General features: G+C 35.0%; 2 protein-coding genes across 7 annotated transcripts; both read right to left on the reverse strand.

The window, feature by feature from the left end:
• Nucleotides 1–2,247: 2,247 nt before the first annotated feature.
• Nucleotides 2,248–5,489, reverse strand: LOC107821586 (uncharacterized). 2 transcript variants are annotated; one of them, XM_016648022.2, is made up of 4 exons: nucleotides 5,362–5,489; nucleotides 4,654–4,775; nucleotides 3,333–3,602; nucleotides 2,248–2,430 (listed from the first exon to the last, which is right to left on the reverse strand). In XM_016648022.2, exons 1-4 carry the CDS (start codon nucleotides 5,374–5,376, stop codon nucleotides 2,391–2,393), a joined length of 447 nt encoding a protein of 148 aa, XP_016503508.1. In that variant the 5' UTR covers nucleotides 5,377–5,489; the 3' UTR covers nucleotides 2,248–2,390. The 2 variants fall into 2 exon arrangements, with proteins under 2 accessions (XP_016503508.1, XP_016503507.1); XM_016648021.2 differs by having other exon boundaries at nucleotides 4,654–4,778; nucleotides 5,362–5,488.
• A 12,005-nt stretch (nucleotides 5,490–17,494) lies between these two features.
• On the reverse strand, nucleotides 17,495–21,810 carry LOC107816540 (uncharacterized). Of its 5 annotated transcripts, XR_012697878.1 has the most exons (4): nucleotides 21,591–21,806; nucleotides 19,860–21,328; nucleotides 19,251–19,592; nucleotides 17,834–18,146 (listed from the first exon to the last, which is right to left on the reverse strand). XR_012697878.1 is itself a non-coding variant. In XM_075227694.1 (3 exons), the coding sequence occupies exons 2-3, from the start codon at nucleotides 21,294–21,296 to the stop codon at nucleotides 17,805–17,807; spliced, it is 1,779 nt and encodes a 592-aa protein (XP_075083795.1). In that variant the 5' UTR covers nucleotides 21,297–21,328; nucleotides 21,591–21,810; the 3' UTR covers nucleotides 17,495–17,804. The 5 variants fall into 5 exon arrangements, 2 of the variants coding, with proteins under 2 accessions (XP_075083795.1, XP_075083796.1); XM_075227694.1 differs by lacking the exon at nucleotides 19,251–19,592 and having other exon boundaries at nucleotides 17,495–18,146; nucleotides 21,591–21,810; XM_075227695.1 differs by lacking the exon at nucleotides 19,251–19,592 and having other exon boundaries at nucleotides 17,495–18,146; nucleotides 19,860–21,157; nucleotides 21,591–21,780.
• Nucleotides 21,811–22,754: the final 944 nt, after the last annotated feature.

Consider the following 22,754-nt stretch of genomic DNA (forward strand, 5'->3'; position numbering starts at 1 on the left):
TTTTCGATGTTTTTGTGTAAGTTTGAAGAAGAGGAAGATAATAGGACTTGACGTTTGAGAAAAGATTAACAGCAAAACTTGAAGATTTGTAAAAGGGAAGAACTTAAGAGATGTAAAAACTTTGGAGATTAGAAGGAAGTGAAAGTAAAGTTTGAATCAATGAGGAAATGGTCTATTTATTGGATTCACGGCGATGGTTCAAAGGAACTAGTGGCCGATCACCAACTGACACTCATTAATGACTTGGGAAACTGTATCAACGGGACGTTTCGGTCACTCCCGTCGCTTATGTCACGAGGATGATGTCATGACAGATCGAGGTAAAAAGGCTCAATTCGTTTCTTGTCATTTCACTCCAAAAAATGAGGGAACTATTTTTATACGATTAAAACCGGGCCCACCCAATTTTACTATTTGGCTGAGACCAGGAGGTTGCATCGAAGGATGGCCTCATAACGGAACAGTCTAAATCACGAGGATAAGGTACCGAGTTCAGAATCGAGGTACTTGTCGAGATCGAGGCTAGTAGCGATCGAAGCCAAATGAGACAGACATCGAGCAAGATCGAAGATAGCATAATAACAGAAAGGCGAGATATCTGTGACTAGTCGAGGATCATGGCGTAAATCTCGGAACAAATCAAATCAGAAACGGTTAATTAGCTAATCATTGGATTTCCTTCTGTAATTAGAATTATACCATAAGTGGAATTCCTCTACTATTTAAAGGGGGATTCTAATCATCTGTAAGAGACATTATTCACAGATATCAAAGCAATATAATTCTCTTTCTCCTTTATACTATTGTTAATCAGCTTGTTATATTTTAATTGTTCTTACATCAACCAGCTTGAGGGTATCCAAACTCGAGGGCTGAGTTCCGTTCTAACACTGGTTTGCTTTACTTTATAGTTCTAACACTGGTTGATGTTATCCAAACTCGAGGGCTGAGTTCCGTTCTAACACTGGTTTGCTTTACTTTATAGTTCATTTCTGTTATTAATCTTCATATTTATCAATTGGTATTAAGTGAAATCACGTGTCCTTAGAACCACATTATAAGTTTAATTGTTATCCAATTTTAAGGATAAACAGTAATAAGAATTCATTTTGATTTATGTTCTAATATTGTTGAAAGAATATCTATCACTAATGATAAAGAAGATAAAATCCGGTGGGAGACTCTGACATTCTTTTCTTTTAGTATATGTTTTTAGCAGTTGTTTATTTTAATAGAACATAACATTTATATTTTTTAGACAATACATTTTTTATTTATTATTTTATGGCTAAAATATTACTTGAGATATCGTATAGGTGTATATTTTTCTGTGCACATCTTATGCATTAAAGCCGGATGTAGTATTCTACCGACAGATTCTACTGAACTCATAATTTTCGACGCGGAGTAAAGATTTATATGTAAAAATTCATTATAATTATAAAAATAGTAGATATGAACCCATAACTTTAAATAAATGATGAGTTCAATACTAAAAATCTTTAAATTTGAACCCATATAATTTAATTCCTGAATCCTCCTCTGCGTTAAAGATAAATAAACACTATTGTAGAATTTAATCTCCAAATAAAGATCAAATCATATTCGTCTTAATAGAGTACTTCTTTTGTGTTTGGCCTTTTACCCATACGATGAAATATCCATGAGAATAGTATTTGACATGTAAATGATAAGTATACCGAGATTGAATAGTAGAAAGTTGAACAAATATTATAACCATCCACATAAATTGTTATTTTTTATATCAAAAGGGAAAGAAAGCAACAAAAGAAAACTAGCTAGAAATTAAGTGAGGGAATGAAACCCCCAACATCTCCCATAACATGCGAAGAAACGGTATAAGGTACAAGGTATGCCATTCAAAACGAGGCTCATGACTAACGGTCAAATTGGCTAAACCATCAGCTACCGAATTAATCTCCTTGCAGATATGAGCAATAGAGACCGTTCAGGCCCTAGTCAAGAGATGACGTATGTAGTTGACAATATCACAATTCTAATGAGGCATAGATCCTCCAGACCGCAACATATGAACCCATGGAATTTTTTTAATCATAAACCAAGTCCATCCAAAAAAGAAGTAAAAGCTCACACGTACTAATCAAATTAAAATGCCTTTTATTAATAGCAATAAAATAAAAAATTTAATACAGTACTACAAATCTAAAAAATTCAACAGAAGGAGATAGAAGGAAAATTGAAAAAAAAAAACGGAACCAAAAATAATAAGGGAAGACGAAATCTACTCTCCTCAAATTTATGATACTTTTATTGACAACATATATATAGTGCAATGGGAGCAAAACTAAATTAGAAAAAGGGAAACACATTTTCAAAGAACTTGTGTGGTTAAGCTTTCCATTATTGGCTCATGCTCCAACTGACTTCAGGGACTCAACTTTTCTTGGCCTGCCAAAGTACAAAAAAAATATTTTTTTTAAAGGATTTGGCCTGGTATTTTATACCAAATCAAGTAATTTAATCATAAAAGTTAGTACAAATTAAAGTGATAATGTATATCTTTTTTGTTTATATAACCATATAGTATCTGAAACCTACTGGCCAACTAATCCACTTTGCACCAAGTAGAGCCCATGTTAATGTGAGAGGAAAAGCTTCCTACCAGGGGGTTTTCCGTTCCCAGGGCTCAAACCGAACTTGTAAATGGTGAAGGGATTAAGTCCTATACTCCTCATTTAGCCGTAGTTAAATGATAAAAGTTTATACGAAAGAAACATGTTTTATATAACCATATAGTATTTGAAACCTACTGGCCGATTAATCTACTTTGCACCGAGTAGTAAGGGTCGGGGAAAGCTTCTTACTAGGGGTTACTCCATTTTCAGAGCTCGAAACCGACTTGTTAATGGTGGAGTATCCTATCCATTCCACGGGACTCCTTGATGGTGATGATATATACTCCTCATTTAACCATAGTTAAACGATCAAAGTTTATAGGAAAGACACATGTTTTACATTATTTATTGGGCAAGATATAAAATCGAAATTAATTGCTATGCGCGGGGTTCGAAGAAGGGTCAGACCACAAGGGTATATTGTACGCAGTCTTACCCTGCATTTCTGTAAGAGGGCAGCTCGGTACACTAAGCTCCCGCTATGCGTGGTATCCGAAGAAGGGCCGGACTACAAGGGCCTATTGTGGACAGCCTTACCCTGCATTTCTTCGAGGCTGTTTTCACGGCTCGAATTCGTGATTTCCCATTTGCTAGCCATTTTATGTATATAATACACATATATACAAAAAAATATATATTTTATCGGCTATTATTTTTTAGAGCGACTAAAAATACCTGGTGTAAGGGTCAAGGTCAAAGGCAGGATTAGGCTCCTGGATTCGGCCAACTTTCCTCAAGACAGACTTGTCAATATACTTATTAGCAGAACCAGCTGTTGCATCTGGAAAATCAACTTCAGCAAGATTTTCTCTCTTCTTTTTGTTGATATAAACTCCTGGACCATGAAACAACTGCTGTTTCATTGTGAATAAACACAATGCTATTGCCACTGATAGGGTTCCACCCAATACATACACTGGTGCCAAATCTCCACTCATAGAAAACCTTTAAAAAAAACAGAAGAACAATTAACCAATATAGTTCTCTATCCAACAGTTTAAACTAAAAATAGCAGGTCGCGGTATATTATATGTATAATTCATGTATAATATTTGTAAAATTGTGTATAATTAGTTAATTACTATATAATCTATATTTACTGGCTAGAAAAAGTAAATAATAAATCTGGCATGCTATTTACATATAATTCATGATGATCAAATATTAAGGACTGTATTGTCTGTCATTAACATAATGAATGGGGTTTGGAGTACATTTGTCAAAATGACTAATTTTCATTGTGAATTCAGATAGTATTAATTAATTTTTTTGTCTTTATAAAGATGATTTTTCATATTTAAGAACAATAGAAAAGCACTATCAATTGCACTTCTTATAACTAAATTTTAGACGTGTTCTAAAAATACAATAGTTTATAATTAATTGATTCTTTAGCTAGTAATAATATCATATAAAATGTGACACAGAAAATACTTTACCTGGACCAACTCTACATTTGCATGCCCTGCTAAATAGTGATTCTTTTTTGTTCTTTTATAGTACAATCATTAAAAAAAATGCCATTTTGATCCCTGAATATTTTAGAAAGATATTGTAAAAGAAATCATGTTTTCTTCCTTACCATTCAAGTTTATTATGGAATCTATAATATTACTATGTCAACGTACATGTTGTTACACACTTATGGCCAAAAATAAAAAAGGCAACCAAGCGTACAAGGTATCACGTGTTCATGCAGGGGACGGGAAAGGTCCGCAGCCCAAGGGATATATGATGTAGACAACCTAACCTAATATTAGTGGCCGCTTCCACGACTTGAATCCGTGACATATAGATCAGACAATTTTATCATTGCTCCAAGATTCCCCTTCTAGACACTTAGCTTATGGCAGATTATCAAAAATATTTGCTAGGACATCAAGAATTTCTTTGACAAATCATAATTAAAAAAGTTCCATATCCAATATAAATTCCTAAATATAAGGTTAAATGCAATAGAAAAGATTAAATTATAGGGTAGGATTAAGAGACAAACTTGGATTTGGGAGGTGTAGGATTAGCATTATGCATAGAACCACCACTAGCAAATTTTGGAGCAGTAGAAGAAGCAAATGAGCGATTTGCCTCCACAGCATTCACCACAGATTTCCAGTACCTCTGCTACAACAACGTAGGCAATAATAAATACAGAAGTTATCGTCAATAATAAAGACATTTTTTTAGTACGTGTTGGTAATCAAAGAATGAAAAAAGGGTCAAAATTATCATTCTACTATACCAAATAAAACAATTATATTCTCCCTTTAAAGTTGGCAGTAGTTTTGTCCATGTCGTGACCAATCGAGGCCATCCTTACCCTTCCCTACTAACAGATCAGTTTCCAAAAAAATTTAAATCGCAGAAATTATTTTCTCCATTTTTTAAATTCACATGGCATTCAGAAAATACCTCTTCCCCCAATTTTTTTTTATACGTGCGCGCTCTTTTACCGTACCCCCTATTTCACACAAACACACACACATATATATATTTATACACACGATTGCATTATAAGGTCATAATTAAAATGATCGTTAGATTTTATATTTTTCAATATATACCGAGATTTAAATAAACAATAAAAGATCTAGTAATTCAGTCTTATTACTATAAGACATAAGAGTTTGCCATTTAACATTAAAAAAAAATGCAACAAAAGAAGAAGAAGAAGGAGGATAATAATAATGGATTTTCTTTTCCTTACCATTCTGAAGGCCATTTTCAAAGTGATAGAATCAGGAACAATAGTTTCATAAAAAGCAAAAGAAGTCAGTTTTTTAAAAAGGAAAGAGAGTTGATTAGTTCTAAATATAGAGGAAGGATGAGGATTAGAGATTTAATTTGGGTGGTTATTAGAATTCCTAAAAGAATGGTAAAGAAGACAGATACGTTTTATATGCTCGATTTGCATGGAAAATGCATGGGATTTACGGAAGGAAGTTATCTTTTTTCTTCCTTTAAATTTAATCCGATTTACAAGATTATACGTGTGTGTGATATATTTCACCAATCGAGTCACATGTATATAATATATTGTGTCATTTGTGTGTGATATTATTTCACCTATCGAGTAACAGATATGTAATATATTCATATTTGTTACATATGAGCAGAGGCGGATTCAGGATTCGAAGGTTGCGGGTGCCACCATGTTATGAATACAGTATACATATAAGTAACTACAAAGACAGATTATGAATAATGGACCGGTTCGGTTAGTTTTTGGTTAATTTGAATAGGCCTTTCATTCACAAAGCAAATAAGTTCGATTTTAGTTCAAATTTGTAACGCTTAATTTAAACACATTCTAAATAAAAATGCAAAAGAAAAATAACATTTCATGAAAGAGCGCCTCCAATATAAATATTTTCTTAAAGAATACCTTAACTACACTATATATTCATTGTTTGACTAGATTAATTTACTTGTATTGTTCTTTGTTTATTTTTCCATCTTAATTGTTGAGTTATATGACGATTATTTTCAAAGAAAAACCTTCAACATTCAACCTATGATATTCGACTCAAAGCGACTATCAATCAAGCTATTTAATTTTTTTTAAAACCCAATAGAAGATATTGCTCAAATTATATTTCAATATATAAATTAATATCGTTTCATTAAAAATAAAAAAATTATATGCTAATTAAAAACAATTCAAATTACCTATAAAAAATAATTGTTCATAAAGTAAAGTATAATGATAGAAACAAAATAAGGACTGAAAGTTAAAAAAATGAAGAAGAGAGACTTAGCAAGTAATAAAAGGAAGGAAAGAATAGAAAAGGAAGGAAAAGAGATGAGGCCCTAGGGCTCAACTGAAAATAAAGGAAACCTTAATAAATAGAAAAAAGAAAAAATCAAAGGAGTTGCTCCAACAGGGAATCAAACTTGCATTCATGAAGCCACGGAAAGCCTTCAAAGGGAAGGCTGAACCAATGGCACCCTCTTCCACTTTGTGATTTTTGGGTGCCATTCTATTCATTTATACGTTTCTTCACAGAAATATTATGTACATAGTAAGAATTTTAGCAAAGTGAGCGGGTACCGTGGTACCCCAACCTCGTAAGGTAGATCCGCCCCTGCATATGAGAATCGGTTAAAAAAGAATTAGAATAGAATAGTGAGAATTAAACTCACACTTATTGTTAGATAAACTCACATGCGCTGTACCACTAATCTATAAGTCTTGGTTGTAGTTTAAAGAGTCATATATACCCCTCTATTTGGTATATTCTTCACATCTACCCTCCGTTATACTATCAGGACATATTTACCCTTACCGTTAGTCAAACTTTTTAAAAATGCCCTCCACCTAACGGAAAGTCACCAAATTTAAAAAATAACTTTTATTTAAAACCCATTAATAACCCATTAAACCCCTTTTATTTACTGCACTTCTTCCTTACATATTAGTCATCTCCTTCGTAGTCTCTTGTTGAACTCAAGAAGTGAAAATCATAAAAATACCGACAACCATATATTCATTTATACATTGTGTCCCGATTCTTTTAATATCCTTATTGTATGTTTATTATATTCTACCTCGTCCAATTTCTTTTTTTTTCTTCTAGCTTCTCTCTTTATTTTTTCCCACCATGTCGAACTGTACCAAGTATTCATCATGATTCTCTTTCCACCATGACTTGTATGTTTATAGCATCTTATTAGGTTGGCAGTTCTAAAGTCTTAAGGCAGCTACCGAAGTATTTCTTCCTCCAACAGTGAGCCTTTATTGATGAGTATTCACGCACCATAATTTTCTTATTCTGCTTTAAGCATTTGGGCAACAAGTAATTATCGCCAAATCACCCCTTAAGAACCAAAGTTAGATTCCAAGATATAGGATGAGATACTCATAGTTCTTAGTAACAACTGAACTTATAATGAACAAAAACTAGAAAATAATTAGAGAGGAGATTCAATTTAATATCAAGCTACAGTCCGAGGAATTCATCAAGAATGAAAGAAAGTAAACCAACAAGTTGAAAAATAACTTAACAACCTAAGTACACTAACTTAATGTATTAACCAAACACAAGTATTATTAAAGTATATATCAGTTGTTACCAACATACAAACTAACTGTCAAGTGTGTATTACATTAGACAAAAGGGATGCCCTATTATAACCACATAAAAAAATTTAAAGTGATAACATGACATCCTAATGCCACCATGAACAACTAATAACCAAAAATATAAGTTCTTACTTATCCTACTTCCACTATCATTCCCGGTCTCTCTCTAAATGAATAAAACGTGTTAAGACGTCTTAGAAATCTAGGTTTCGTATTTTTAAATAATGGGTTTAACGGGTTTGGGTTAATGAATTTTTTTTAAAAATAATTATTTTATTAATCTGGTGGTTTTCTGTTAGGTGGAGGGTATTATTAAAAAGTTTGGCTAACGGTAAGGGTAAATATGGCCCCATAGTATAACGGAGGGTAGATATGAATAATAATAATAGTAATTATTATTATTATTATTGAATTTGTATCAAATTGAGCTCTATTAAATTCACATCTATGGTGCGATAAATTCAGAGGAGTACCACTAAATTACAAGTCTAGTGGTAGAATTTTTATTATTATATGTACGTGAGTGTTATCTATCTATTTATCTATATTATATTAAAAGCACGAACCCCTAAACTTAAAAGCTAAATTATATATTTGCCCTTCTAAATAATTTTAATATTTTATTCCAAAAATTGAAAGAAAAAAGAAAAGAAAACTGAAAATTTGCTACATTGAGTCACAATGGTTAGAAAAGTCTATAGACACGTTGGTTTGGCACAGCACATATTATAAATTTATAATAGTATATTAACTATAAAATATTTAAATAAAAAGAAGGCAACTGATGTTTCTTTTTCTTCCTAAGGTTGTGTCTTTTTAAGATAACTCACCATCTCTTCTTTCAATTCAAAATTCACCCCATCAAACTTTGAACACAAGTTCATTCTCATTGAAGAAATATATTGGAGACAAAAAAAATAATGGTCTTGAAGATTGAATATTAAAGCAATTATCTACGAGGCGCATAGACATGGCTCTAAGAAGTCAAACACTCCTTTGATAAATTTTCATCAAATTAAGTATTATTTTATGAAAGAAGGTGTCGAGAGATATTGTCAAGTTGCGTCAGGCTATTATTTGGAGAGATTGGAGCGGTTTGATAACAAAAAAATGGGTTCTATTTTCTCTTATTTAACTTATGGTTTATATGTTGTTTCTTATCCGTAGTTATTTATAAATATAATTCTATAAATCTTATGGCACTTAATATATGGTGTGTCTTGCATGCATGTTACAATTAAAAATAAAAAGTAGTATTTTGACAAATGAGATTGATTTGTTGGTATATAATTTAGCAGCATGCATGAAATTATGTGAACATTTTAGTTTTAAAGTTGTAATATGTGAATTAGACTTACTAACTTGAATAAATTTCTGAAATCATAAGAATAAATGAGGTTTACATATAAATATTATTTAAATGTAGCTGTCCTTTTATCATGAATTTGATATCTCTTTGAGAGAAAATCCAAATAACCTTTTAATTTATTTTTAAAAATAATAATAATAAAATAAAAAATTGAAAAAATTATTTATATTGTGTTTCTCTAAATAATTATGTTCTTTTATTAGTAAATTATTTTTAAAAAGAATATTTATTTGTTAAGAAAAGAACTTTTCAAAGGGTTACTTATTTTATTTTAAGAAAATTATTTGTGAGAGAAAAGACATAACTTTTTAGTTATTTTATATGTTTTTATTATATAATAACTATTATGCATACCTATTCAATGTGATTTTCACGGTTGGTGTTATGAACTATAAATCAATACTCAAGCGACCATACGATCTTCTATACCGGTCATTTACAGAAGCTTGTACTTAATTTTTTCATGTATAATCATCCACTAAAAATAATTTCTTAAAAAGTAAAAACGGTTTCCTTAAGTTCAAACTAAATGCTATGACTTTATTGTGAATCGTCCGAAAGTGCAGCTTAAGTCGCACTTCAGGACTGCGATTTGTAGCTATCTCGAAATGCAATATATAAATCGCAATATTGAAATGCTATTTATATATCGTATTTCGCTACTGCTATGTATAAGACGCAGGGTTAACGTTAATTCGGAAATGATACGTTTCAGTGTTTCCTCTTCCATTCCTGTTTTGCACTTCCTTATTAGTTAATGAGTTTTCTTTCCAAAATGTCACTCTTCATTTATAATTCTTCAATAGTGAATGACTGCTTAATTATGTTTAGGAAAAGCATTTTCTCATGCCCTTTATATCGATGGAGAATTCAACGCATGTCTGGGTTAAATACACGTCACTAGTTCGAATCTTGCTAGGGACAAAATCTTGATATTTAAGTGGAAAAGAGTAAATGGACAGACTTTTTATCTTAGGGATAGGTATTAATAAATGAATGACTTAGGCAGAGAACATTTTCGAGTATATAAACTATGTACACTATATAATGACAATATAAATACATAGCAACATAAGCAATGAATCATGTGAAATTGTACCCAATTCAATAATACATTGTTATTGCCTGCAGTGACGGATTCTTGAGTCCTCTTCTCTCTCGTCTCCATTCTCTTTCTTCGATAACGGTAATATCTAGCCAGAAACGGCTATCTCCCTCGAAACTCAATCATGAGTTTTTACGTTCCTCCGTTAGGAAAGAGCTCACACAAGTCCCCAGATCCACCAGATGTTACGAATTTCCCACCCCTTACCACAAATTCCCAAAGAAACCACAAAATTAACAATCAAGCTGTGAATGTGGGGAAAAATCTCAACCCAGAAGATCAGGCTACGTACAGAGGAGCCCTAGGGCTGAAGGCGCAATCTACAAATAAAGACAGAATCAAACTCCAACACAGGAAGCATGAAATCATCAATGGGAAACTAGTTGTCACATTCACAAAGGAAGAATATGATCTACTAGCTGAGACTTGCAAATAGAATCTAATAGGTAACTTCGATCGAAATCGCCACCAAATTGACAAAATTAGGGCAGATTTCGCGAGAATTATGCCTACTAAAGGGCATGTGAAAATTTGGGCCAAAGATGCTAAACATGTCTTCATTGATGTTGAGAATGAAGAAGACTACAATTTAATAGCCTCATATACCTTTATACAACTTGGCGAAGATCATTCCATGAAGATACAGAGGTGGACCGCTAATTTCAAACCAAACAAGGCTACGTCTCTAGCACCGGTGTGGATCAATCTACCAGATCTTCCATGACATTACTACGAGTAGGCAGCCCTCTGTAGAATTTTTGGGCCTATTGAAACACCAATTGTCATGGATAAAGCCACTCAGACAAAAACCAGACCAACAATAGAAAAAATGAGAATTGAGATAGATTTATTGAAACCTCTGATCACAGAAGTTCAGGTGTCCATTCAGAATCCAAAAGGTATTTTGGAGACATTCAATCAAAAACTTGAATACGAAACAGTGACCCTCTTTTGCTCTCATTTTAGAATCCAAGGTCACACAAGGGAGGTCTGTCAATGTGCTCCCAAAACTGATCATGTGGATACCCAAAATAAGGAGCTAGCAAAAGAAGAAAAGAGGAACCAACAATCTGAGAGAAACAACAACAACCAGATCAACAAAGGCAACATATATAGTTTCAATAAGGCCACTTCTAGTATTATCAGTACAAGCATGGAACACAACAAATGGAAGTCGATATAAATATGAGAGACAAACAAGGCACCAAGGCTTCCACATCTACCTTGGAGGAATGATGGCAACAAGTGGATAAAAGAAAAGAAAAATGCAAAAACAACATCAATCAGAGTTCTTCTCCGAGGAACCCACAAACCAGTTAGGAGAATCAAGTCATAAGTCAAGGCAACAAATAGCAATATATTCAATCAACTAGCTGAGCAGGAAATAATGGAGCAAACGATGAAGACTAGCACAAATAAGGAGAACATTGTGCAAGGCAAAGCTGAGGAAGACTCTAACTTTATCTTTGGCATGAACCCCAGATGGGACAGAGAACATGGCAACAAAACAAAGGAAAGAAAGCAAAACAAGAACAAAATGCACCACCATAATCTTATAGTCCAGAAGAATATAAATGAAACCTCGACTTATATGGAGAACACTAATCAACAAACACAAAGCAACAAGGATTCCTCGAATAATGATGATGCCAATAAGAGCAAAAGGATGCCTTCCAAGAAACAGAGATTCAAAGACAAAGTTAGTATCACTAAAGGGGTTATTACTAAGGGGGAAGATCAAGTACCCAAGATTGTACCCCAATGGATCCCCATAAACTTCCCTTTAATGCAGACGACTTCTTACATCAGGAAGAAGATATCCAGTCTGACCAACAAGGCCAGGATCTGGAAATACTGAAGGAGCAAGAGGGAAATGTACATCAAAATCCTGAGGCTGAACTCCAGACTCAATGGAATAGCTTTTTAATGTTACAGTTGGCCAAGTGCAAGAGTTGGATATGGTATCTGGTGACAAGCTCAACCAAGAAATGTTTATGAAATGTATCGAAGAGGATATTGAAAAATCTCTATCGATGATGAAGTGAACATGGGGGATATAAGAAATTCCTACTCTGAGGAGTCACTCTGCTCGCGAGACAAAGAGCAGACTAATTTCTCCAATATCAACAACCTGTCCCCAAGGAATCAACACAACATTAGAGGGAGTCAATTTTTCAGAGATAACTCTATTGACTCTTCAGTGGCATATCAAAGCCCTCCCAAATCCTAATACTTCCCATGATTAATACAATATCGTGGAATATTAGGGGTATAGGGTTCAAAGGATCTCTTGAGAGACTCCAAACTTTTAAATTTTAATATCAACTTCCCCTCATCTACCTATAAGACCCTATGGTGGATAGTGGCAAGATTGAGAAATTCAAAAGAAAGCTGGGAATGCAACATGCCTTCTTTAATTGCTCTAACAAGGTATGGCTTTTCTGGACTAACGACATCAACATTACTATCCTTTAAGACAAAGAACAACATGTTCACATTAAGGCTGACCACAATAACTGCCCCTCCTTCTTTTTAACAATTGTTTATGCTAAATGCTCAGAAGAATTGAGAAGGGATTTATAGTCAGATCTAAGGAACTTAACTACTACCACCCAAGAACCATGGGGGGTCATTAGTGACTTTAATATGATCACTAGTAGCGAAGAAAATCTAGGTGGCAGACCTCACAGACTAGAGGAAAGTCTGGACTTCATAGAATGTCTAAATGAGTGTGGATTACAAGATGCTGGTTTTACTGGTGCTAAAGTTACTTGGTGTGATAACAGGGATCCGCCCCTCACTATATGGAAGAGACTCGACAGATTGGTATACAATTTCGGTTGGTTTGATATTCTCAATAGCACAGTTGTCACACACCTATCCAGATTCTGCTCAGATCATGCTCCACTTCTAGTGAAGCTACATCATGAAGATACACAAGGAACCAAGTACTTCAAGTTTCTCAAATTCTGGACTGAACACCATGATTTCACACAGGTAGTGCAGAACAGTTGGAGTATTTACATCTAAGTCAATCCCTTATACATCATGCGTCAGAAGATCAAGAACACTACTAAGGCACTTAGTACATGGTCCAGGGCAACCTTTGGAGATATCTTTGAGGAACTTAAAAGATTGGATAACCTCATCAGGGACCGAGAAGAGATCTGCATGACTAATAATACAGAATAGATGTGAACTATCTAATAGTAAAGCAAAGTTTACAAGACACCTAAATATTCATGACTCTATTTTGAGCCAAAAAGCTAGAGTTAAATGGTCCAATAAGGGTGATGCCAATACTGCCTACTTCCATGCGACTATCAAAGAGAAAAGAAGAAAGTTGACAATTAGAAGAATTCAAGATGGAGAAGGTAACTGGCTTGAAGATTATGAGTCTATTGCTGAGAGAGCTGTGAACTTTTACAAGAACCTCTTTTTTGAAGACTCTAGCATCACTGATTTTAGAGCACTAGACTGTATTGAAAGATGTATTACTGATGATGATAACATTAGAATCAGTGTCATTCCTACTCTCCAAGAAGTTACAAACACTGTGTTATCCATTGATGCCAATAGCTCCTAGGGCCTGATGGCCTTAGTGGGATGTTCTACCACAAGTGTTGGGACATTATATCTAAGGATGTGTATAATGATGTGAAATATGTATTTAGAGTCTCCACACTTGCCAAATTCTACACTCACACCTATATTGTCATGATTCCTAAAGTTGATCACCCCCAAAGTTTCTCAGACCTCAGGCCAATTAGCCTTTGTAATGTGTCTTCCAAAATCATTTCTAAAATCCTCAATGCCAGGCTCTACAGTATATTACCCAGGGTCATCTCCAGGAACCAATATGGCTTCATTAAGGGGAGATCAATTTCAAAAAACATACTCCTTGCACATGAGATCATCAGTGACATCAACAAATCAAATAGGGGAGACAATGTTGTTCTGAAACGTGATATGACCAAAGCGTATGATAGAGTCTCGTGGATCTTCCTTGGGAAAATTTTAAAGAAGATGGACTTCAGTGAGCAGTGGATTGAGATTATTCACAAGTATATCTCCAATAATTGGTATTCTGTGCTGGTTAATGGGAGAAGAAATGGGTTCTTCCAATCTGAGAGGGGCTTAAGGAAGGGAGACCCTCTCTCCCCTTCCCTCTTTATTTTAAGTGCTGAAATTCTTTCTCAAATGATGAACAATCTTCATAATAGAGTGAGTTACAAAAGTTTTTATATGAATATTAATTGTCCTAAAGTTAACCATCTTTATTTTGCAGATGACACAATTCTATTCTGTAATGGAAACAAGAGGTCCATGAGATTGGTATTGAGTACCTTAACTAATTATGAGAAGATCTCTGGGCAACTCATCAATAATAACAAGAGTTGTTTTGCAATGAGCACCAAGACCAATTTGGTCACTATCAACAAAATGAAGGCTATCACTGGCATGAAATATCAAAAGTTCCCCATCAAATATCTGGGATGCCCTCTCACAACAGGGAGAAAGAAGATTGAATTTTATTAAGATATTGTGAACAAAGTCATTGGTAGAATCAGAGGATGGCATACCAAACTCCTCTCCACTGGGGGAAGAGCTATCCTCATCAGACATGTTCTTCTGGCTTTTCCTATATATCTACTGGCTATAGTGAATCCACCCAAAGGAACCCTAGAGCTCATAGAGAAATTTGTATCCAGATTCTTATGGTAAGGGTAAGATAGTGGAGGAAAGTATCACTGGGCTACATGGAAGAGGGCTGCATGGAAGAACTTGTGCTACCCTTATTGTGAAGGTGTTGCTAATTTTAGGAGGCTCACTGATACCTGCAAAGCCTTTAGAGCTAAACATTGGTGGAACCTTAGAATAACAAACTCTCTCTGGGGGGTCCTTCATGGTTGCTAAATACTGTGATTTGAAGCACCCTATTACTATTAACTGGAATAAGGGGAACTCGCAAAACTGAAAACCCTATTGTGACATCATAGAAGAAATGGAGCTCAATATTATTTGGAACATTGGAAAAAGATGTCTCCTTTTGGTTTGACAACTGGTGCCCCTTGGGACCCCTATACAAGATTACTCCTCAGAGGTCCCCCTGTCTAACATTAAGCTGAATGAAATTCTTCAGCACAACACCTGGAATTGGAACATGTTCACCATTCAACCCAATAAAGACACCAAATATCATCTTTTATCCTTGGACATTGAATTAGACATCAATTGCTATGATAAAGCTAAGCCTTTCCAACTCAGGAAACTTTACCATCAGCTCTACCTGGAATTCTATTAGGCAAATGAACGACCATAACCCTTTCTATAGCAATTTATGGACAAAGGACATGCCATTCAAGATGTCTTTTCTCTTATGGAGAGCAGTTGGTAATAAACTCTGCACTGACAAGAGAGTGGCTAGGCTTGGAATTACTCTAAACCCCCATTGTTATTGTTGTAACCCTGCTATCAACTGAAGTGAGCTTGAGGACATTAATCACCTATTCTGTCAAGGTGATCTTGCTAGGAAACTTTGGAGGAAATTTGCGGGACCTTTGGGTGTTGGTTGGAATTTCAACAGCCTGAGCATGATTCTTTTGAGTTGGTGGAACCACAAATCATCCAATCCAATTGCGAGATTCATCACCTAGAATCTCTCACTTATCATTTGCTGGGAGCTCTGTAAATCAAGATGTTGCAACAAGTTTGAAGAGACTAGACCCTCAATATATAGAACTAGTTCTAATATCATTAATTTTCTTTTGTAGATAATCAAGAAACATTTTAGTAGAGTTCGTATTGGAGATAGCTGGAGCAGCATATACATAGCCTGTGAAGCACACATTCAACAGACTAGCAGCTTCCAGGTGAAATGGATCATATCACCTGCTCAATTAGTCAAGCTGAACAGTGATGGAAGTTGCTCTAATGGGCAATGTGGAGGGAGAGGTATTATTAGAGACCAAGAAGGAAATTTCATCGTTGCCTACTCCATCTCTTTAGGAACAGGCACCAATAATTACGCAGAAGCTGAAGAACTACTCTTTGGTTTGAAATGGTGTGTCGACAAAGGTCTAGAAAGGGCCACGTGAGAATCTGACTCACTCATAATGGTCAAATGTGCCAAAACGGAGTGGAAACCTCCATGGAATATTAGCAACCAAGTAAAAGAGATCCAGAAAATGATTGAAGATCACAACTTCAACATCAATCATTGCTTCAGAGAAGCTAATAGATCAGCCGACAGTTTAGCAACTCTGAGTCACATAATTGAAGGAAACAAGATCTTCAACCTTTTCTCTGATCTTCCTAGCCATATAAGGGGCCTGGTAAATATGGACAAATGGAACTTACCTACCTTCAGAATAAAGCACACAAAACCATCTAACATCATCTATGATTCTCCTTGAGCTAACTTTGTTTTTGCTATCCTTTAGTTAGGATATAGAGTGATAGTCACATCTCAATGATCATGTACAAAGTTTAGGATGCCAAACTCAATATGCTAACTTTTTGCACATCAATGATCAATGGTGATTGTTTACTAAAATAAAAAAATCATGTGAAATTAAGAGGCAACAAATGGCTCATCAACTTAACCAAAGGAAACCAACAAACCAAAGAGAACCTTTACCAATTAACATAACAAAATGCATGACCCTAATAGAAATCAGTCACACACTCTCTTCCAATAGTTCTAAAAGTTATGAAAATAGCACTATAGGAAATGAGTATTGCTATTTGCATCCCTCGTAATATATAAATGAGTCCATCCTCCATCTCAATATATGTGACGGTATTTGGAATTTAAGGGGGAAAAAAAAAATTGAAACTTATCGTGTAAACATGTCATGATATTTCGATGGCTATAAAAATATATCATTAAGGATAAAATAAGTAGTTTGAAGTTGATTTGTTCCAAATACAAAAAGATATCACTCTTTTCGAAACAAATTAATAAGAAAATAATGCCACATAAAATGGAACAGAGAATATTATTCGCTACAAGATCATACCAATAACTTTAAAGGAAAATAATATAATACGTCGGGTAAAAAGAAAGAAGAGAGGAGTAAGCTTGTGACACATTAACTAAAACAATATCCCTTTGGCCAATCATTTATCCATTTATGAATTACGAGCGAATGACACCCCAGTTCTTATTAAGGAAAGGGTCAACGCAAGGATCTATGTTAGAATTTACCATATATATATATATATATATATATATATATATATATATATATATATATATATATATATACACGGGGAAATCAAACCAATTGCTGCATTTTAATTACAAACATTTGAAAAAATCTTATATTTTGAGCTTTTATACCCCCCACAATATAACAACAACAACAACAACAAACAACCCAGTATAACCCCACATGTGGGGTCTGGAGAAGGTAGTTGTATGCAGACCTTACGCCTACCTTATACCCCACAATGATTTACTAAATTGCCAAGATATTATAAACATAGCCCCCCCAATAAGATCAGTCAATTAAGAAAGCAACTATCTCCTTTGGTAGTCCATGATCTGCTTTAAGAAAAAAAATCCACTTAGCTAGCCGACTTCTTCGCCTACTGTTTCCTACTCTTCCCTTTTCTTGCCTTCTCCTTTTCCTGCATTTTCTTTTTCTTAGCTTCTGCTGTGATCCATGTGTAATCTCGAGGGATTGCAAATGGAACTTGAACGTCGTTTGTCAAACTACTTGAACTGCCAGTAGACGAACTAGGCCGTTGATAAGGGGCTTTTATCCACTGAAACCAAGATGAACTTGAGGGCTGCACCTCGGGTGGACTCTCTTTGCCTGAAGGAGTAGGACTCGAAGGAGGAGTTAAGAACTCGTCCAGTGGCTGTAATTCTTCAAACTTAGTGAAAGTAACCAAAACTCTAATTGTTGGAACCACCGGAATTGCCACCTGAAATAACAAGGGCTTCTCAGCAAAGGACTACTTGATATAAATGTATTTAAAGCAAAAGATTAGGGATCCCTTTGTGCGCATGCAGATGAGCGTTCACATATCTAAGACTAACTATATTTTAGAATAATTTATATTGAGAAGTCACTAATTCATGACGAACGATTTCAAAAGGAAACGGATGAATCGTGTGGGAGTAAGAGGGGAAGCAAGGGAATAAAATTGACATCACAAGTATTTCAGAGATCAAGAATTCCTGAAGAAAGTCTTCGACGATTTCACTCGAAATTCTTCAAGTGCTTCAAAGATGAAGAATTCCTGAAGCAAGTATTATCCAATATCACGTAACACCAATCAAAACACTAATTACACTAGCAAATACCGGCAGCGGCGGAGCCAGGATTTTCACTAAGGGGTGTCAAAATATAAAATATTAAATATATCAAGCAAGGAGAGTCAACCTATAGTAAATAGACATAAAACAAAATTTTTTATCTAGCAATACTATACAATTTTCCGGCAAAGGGGTGTGTGACACCCCTTGGTTGACTGTGGCTCCGCCACTGAATACCGGTACATCTTAACGTTGATCCCCAAAAATACGGAGCAAAAGAGCTAAATGAATTTCAGACCCATTAGTTTGATCGGGAGTGTTTACAAGATAATAGCCAAAGTATAAACAGAAAGGATGACAACAGTGGTCAGCAAGTTAGTTACAAAGACTCAATTAGCTTTTACTAAAGGGATACAAACCGCAGACGCTGTTCTGATTGCTAATAAGCGTCTTGACTCAAGGAAGAGACAAGGAAACAGCTGCTATTTTGAAAGCATATATATGACCATGTGAACTGAGGTTCCTTATCAACATACTAAAAGAAATGGGGTTTGGAAGCAAATGGATAAATGGGATTATGTTTTGTATCACAATGGTTAGATTTGCAGTGCCAATAAATGGCGAACAGCAAGATTTTCCCCATCTCAAAGAGGGCTTGTTTGGATGGTCCTTTCTGTTCATTCTTGTTACGGGGAAAAAGCAGTACAAAACGAGTGGCTTAAAGGCTTCACAGTAGGGAGAAGAGGGTAGGGGAAATGAACATTGCACACCTTTTTTATGCAGATATACACTCATTACGTGCGGTGCAGAGGGATTACACTGGATTGTTGTTGTTGTTGTTGCAGAGGAAGAGCAAATGCTATATTTGAGAACTATTTTCTTGATATTCCAAGCTATATCTGGATTAACATCAAGTTGACAACCTTTTCCCATGATAACCATTTTCACTGTTTACCTTAAAGCACATAAATAAATATTATTTTGATCACTTGAAGGAACATGGGCTCGCCCCTCTACCTTGCTGCCACTTAAGTACCTGGGCTCCTTAGCGACAGGGTTCGAACTCGTGACATGCGCCGGACTCACACATCATGCGTTGTACTTCCTTACCACTGAACGAAAACCCAGGGCACCCATATATAAATATTTCTAAAGAAAATAAATGGTAGATCAGAATATAATTCAATTGCTAAACTGACAAAACATTTTTAAAAAAAAGCCAAAGTCTTATGATTTTTTTTTTTTTTCTGTTTGGGGGGGGGGGGGGTAGGCAAGGGAGGTAAAGGTTCAGAATATTACCAATCAAACTTAACGAGAATCCAAACAAGAGAAGTGCCAGAGAAGGAGTTAAACCTCAAGAGCCAGTATACAAAACATACCTTAACCGGGAAGGTTCCTTTTGGAAGTTTTGTTGTAAGCATTTCTCTCAATCGCCGGATAGCCTTAACTTTATTTGCTAAAATGTCAAGCAAGGGAAGGAGTTCTTCAGTTCTCAACGGAAAATCAGGAGAAAGCCAGAGTACAGGCCTCAATCCTTTCTTATACTCTTTTTCTCGGCTTCCATCTTTACGAAAATCTCCACTTTCAGCATTACTAGATGAAGAAGCTTCGGCATCTCTTCCTCGTCTATACTCATCCCTCTTCATGCTAATATCAACAGAACACTTCTCACCATTCCTACAACCATTTATCTCCTCAATGGGAATGTCTCTGTCTATTTGTTCACGACAACTAGGCCCGTGTGCAATAACGCCATCTCCGTTCTCATTGAGAGCAACATCAAGTTGTCTTCTTTCTTCCTCTGTCAGAATATCATCAAGATCTTTACTTTCCGCCTCATTTCCATTGCATGAATTGATGATTTCATCATCTGTCATAGCACCTGGCACCCTCCTTGATTTAACACTCACGACCACGTTTTGCATATCATATACTTTAGCGTTCCACGGACCGACCATCTCCATTTTCTCTTGGCGCCTCCATGTCGTTTGTGGCAACAGAACAGCTTGAGTGACATCAATCCCGGGCCTGAATATGCTCGTTTGAGACATTGCAGTGACTTCTTGTTGCACTTCAGCCTCCGTTGCCGGAGCGCCAGCACCATCTAAAGCATTCATAATTTCTTTTTCTTTATGCGAAACCACACAAAGCGAACCGGGATTAACTTTACCATCTTCAGAACCATCACCAAGGAAGAGAATGCTCTGATCAGATCGTTGAATACGAAAACCATCAAATCCAGCCAAAGTCATATCCGCCCTTAAATTTGCACCCCTTTTCCAAATTTTATACGTATCGGAAGGAGCAATCCTAGAAATGAAAGGGATAACACTGCTTTCAAAATTGAACGTAATCTCCATATAAAAATCCCTCATTCTCCTCATTGTTCCAATCAACCGAGGTAACCGCCTACACCATTTCGCCCAAGCCAAAGGCTGGTAATTCCTAACTATAATCTTCGCAACACCATCTTCTCTATTACATATAGCTTCCTGTAGGGCACTCCAACCTTCCTCATTTTGCAAGCTCCAATCTGCACCGGCAACCATAAGCATCTCGGTTGCAGTCTCATCGCCTAGTTTGACAGCTAAATGAAGAGGCATATCACGATTGGGGACATCTCGTCGATCAATTACAGCCGAAATGGCATCAGCCTTAGCTTCCTCAGCCAAGGATACTGTTTCAGTATGAATTTCAGCTGTATCACAAAGCCTAGGGAGGCCTAAAGTTATCTTCCTAAGAGAGGCATAATCTTTCAAGATTGTAGCTTTATGCATAGGACTATGTGCATACTTTGAAACATCAAAACTTGTCATTCCCCTCAACAGTAATATACAATTACCAAATCCTATAATTGGCACAACATAAAAACACCCCAAAAAGATTCAATCTTTGCATAATATTACAACCATTTCCAATTCAAGAAAACAAAATACCAGCTCATACTACTAAGTAAGGAAATTAACAAGCTACACAGAGTCTTTCACAAAAATTATTCAGACCCCACATAAAATTACACTCAACAAATACAAGAAACAAAAAATTATAACAAATAAAGGTTCAGAATCTTTCTTGTGGGACCCAAGAGCAGAAATCAAGAAAATTCTTACCTTAAATGTTCTTCCTCTCTTTCTGTAAATTGAGAAAACAAAAGAACAAAGCAAGAACCTTGTGATCAAAAGGAAAAGAAAAGTTATGCAATTTTAATATGAAATTGGAGGAATTTTGGGGGAATCTGATAAAGAACAGGGAAAACTGAAAAGGGTGTCAAAGAATCAAAGGAAAGAATATTGAAAGAGAAGCATAGTATAATACAACTCAACCCCACTGCACACGCAAAGGGCAAAACTGTCTATGTAAAAAAGGAAAACGGCATATTCTTGGAATGAGAAGGAAAGAGAAAGTATAAGTAATTACTCCATCCTCGTCGTTACTAAAAAATAGTTATCTTAAATTAATTATCATTTTAGAAGCTCAACTAAATTAATTAATTTTTCTCTATTTTACTCTTAGTATTAATTGTTCTTGAAAACTATAAATACTTCAATAATAAATAAATATTAAATAAAGAAAAATTATATCTTAAGATATAAATATGGGTAAAACAGTCAAAAACTTCTCCTCTTTAATTCTTTTTAAGGCATTTGTAAAAGAGAAACATGACAAATAATTTGAGACGGATGGAGTATCCTTTTGTTCCAATTTATGCGGCAAAGTTTGACTAGACAAAGTTTGACAAAAAATAAAAAAAAATAGAAACTTATAAAATTTAAAACAAATTAAATATATTTATATATTTATAAATCATCTACTTTAAAGTAAAAATAAAAAATATAAATAGAGTATTTATTCTACTTTAGAACAGACCGTAAAAAGAAAAGTTCCCCTTTCTAACTTTTCTAAAGGAGGAGTTTATTGACTCCACCAACTACAGTGAAAGGAAATTAAATTCTGAAAATGAGTAATTTGGATCATAGTGTATATCGTAGATTGCCAGTGGTTGATGTTATATTCATTCTATTTTTTTTGTTTTCATAGTATCGTGCTATTATTATTGATTTTTGTTATTATTTTTCATCTATTTTCTGGTCTTAACGATGTTGGTATTATCTGTCTAGCTGTTGTTGCTATTACTGATTTATTGTCTCTTTTTGTCTTCTTGAGCCGAGGATCTATCGAAAACAACTTTTTTATTTCTTCGGAATAAGAATAAGATTTACGTACACACTACTCTCCCCAAACCTTACTTGAGAGATTTCACTGGTGATGGTTGT

Source organism: Nicotiana tabacum, chromosome 13 (assembly GCF_000715075.1).
Source record: "Nicotiana tabacum cultivar K326 chromosome 13, ASM71507v2, whole genome shotgun sequence".
NCBI classification, from domain to species: Eukaryota; Viridiplantae; Streptophyta; class Magnoliopsida; order Solanales; family Solanaceae; genus Nicotiana; species Nicotiana tabacum.

What these genes read in the sequence shown, in the direction of transcription:
- LOC107821586 (XM_016648021.2), bottom strand. An exon ending in CCTACACCTCCCAAATCCAA is followed by an intron (nt 3,603 to 4,653) that starts GTTTGTCTCTTA and finishes TTTTTTTTAAAG; the next exon opens with GTTTTCTATGAGTGGAGATT. An exon ending in GACCTTGACCCTTACACCAG is followed by an intron (nt 2,431 to 3,332) that starts GTATTTTTAGTC and finishes GTACTTTGGCAG; the next exon opens with GCCAAGAAAAGTTGAGTCCC.
- LOC107816540 (XM_075227694.1), bottom strand. Translation starts at nt 21,296, where the DNA reads ATGACAAGTTTTGATGTTTCAAAGTATGCACATAGTCCTATGCATAAA. An exon ending in AAGGAACCTTCCCGGTTAAG is followed by an intron (nt 18,147 to 19,859) that starts GTATGTTTTGTA and finishes TTGTTATTTCAG; the next exon opens with GTGGCAATTCCGGTGGTTCC.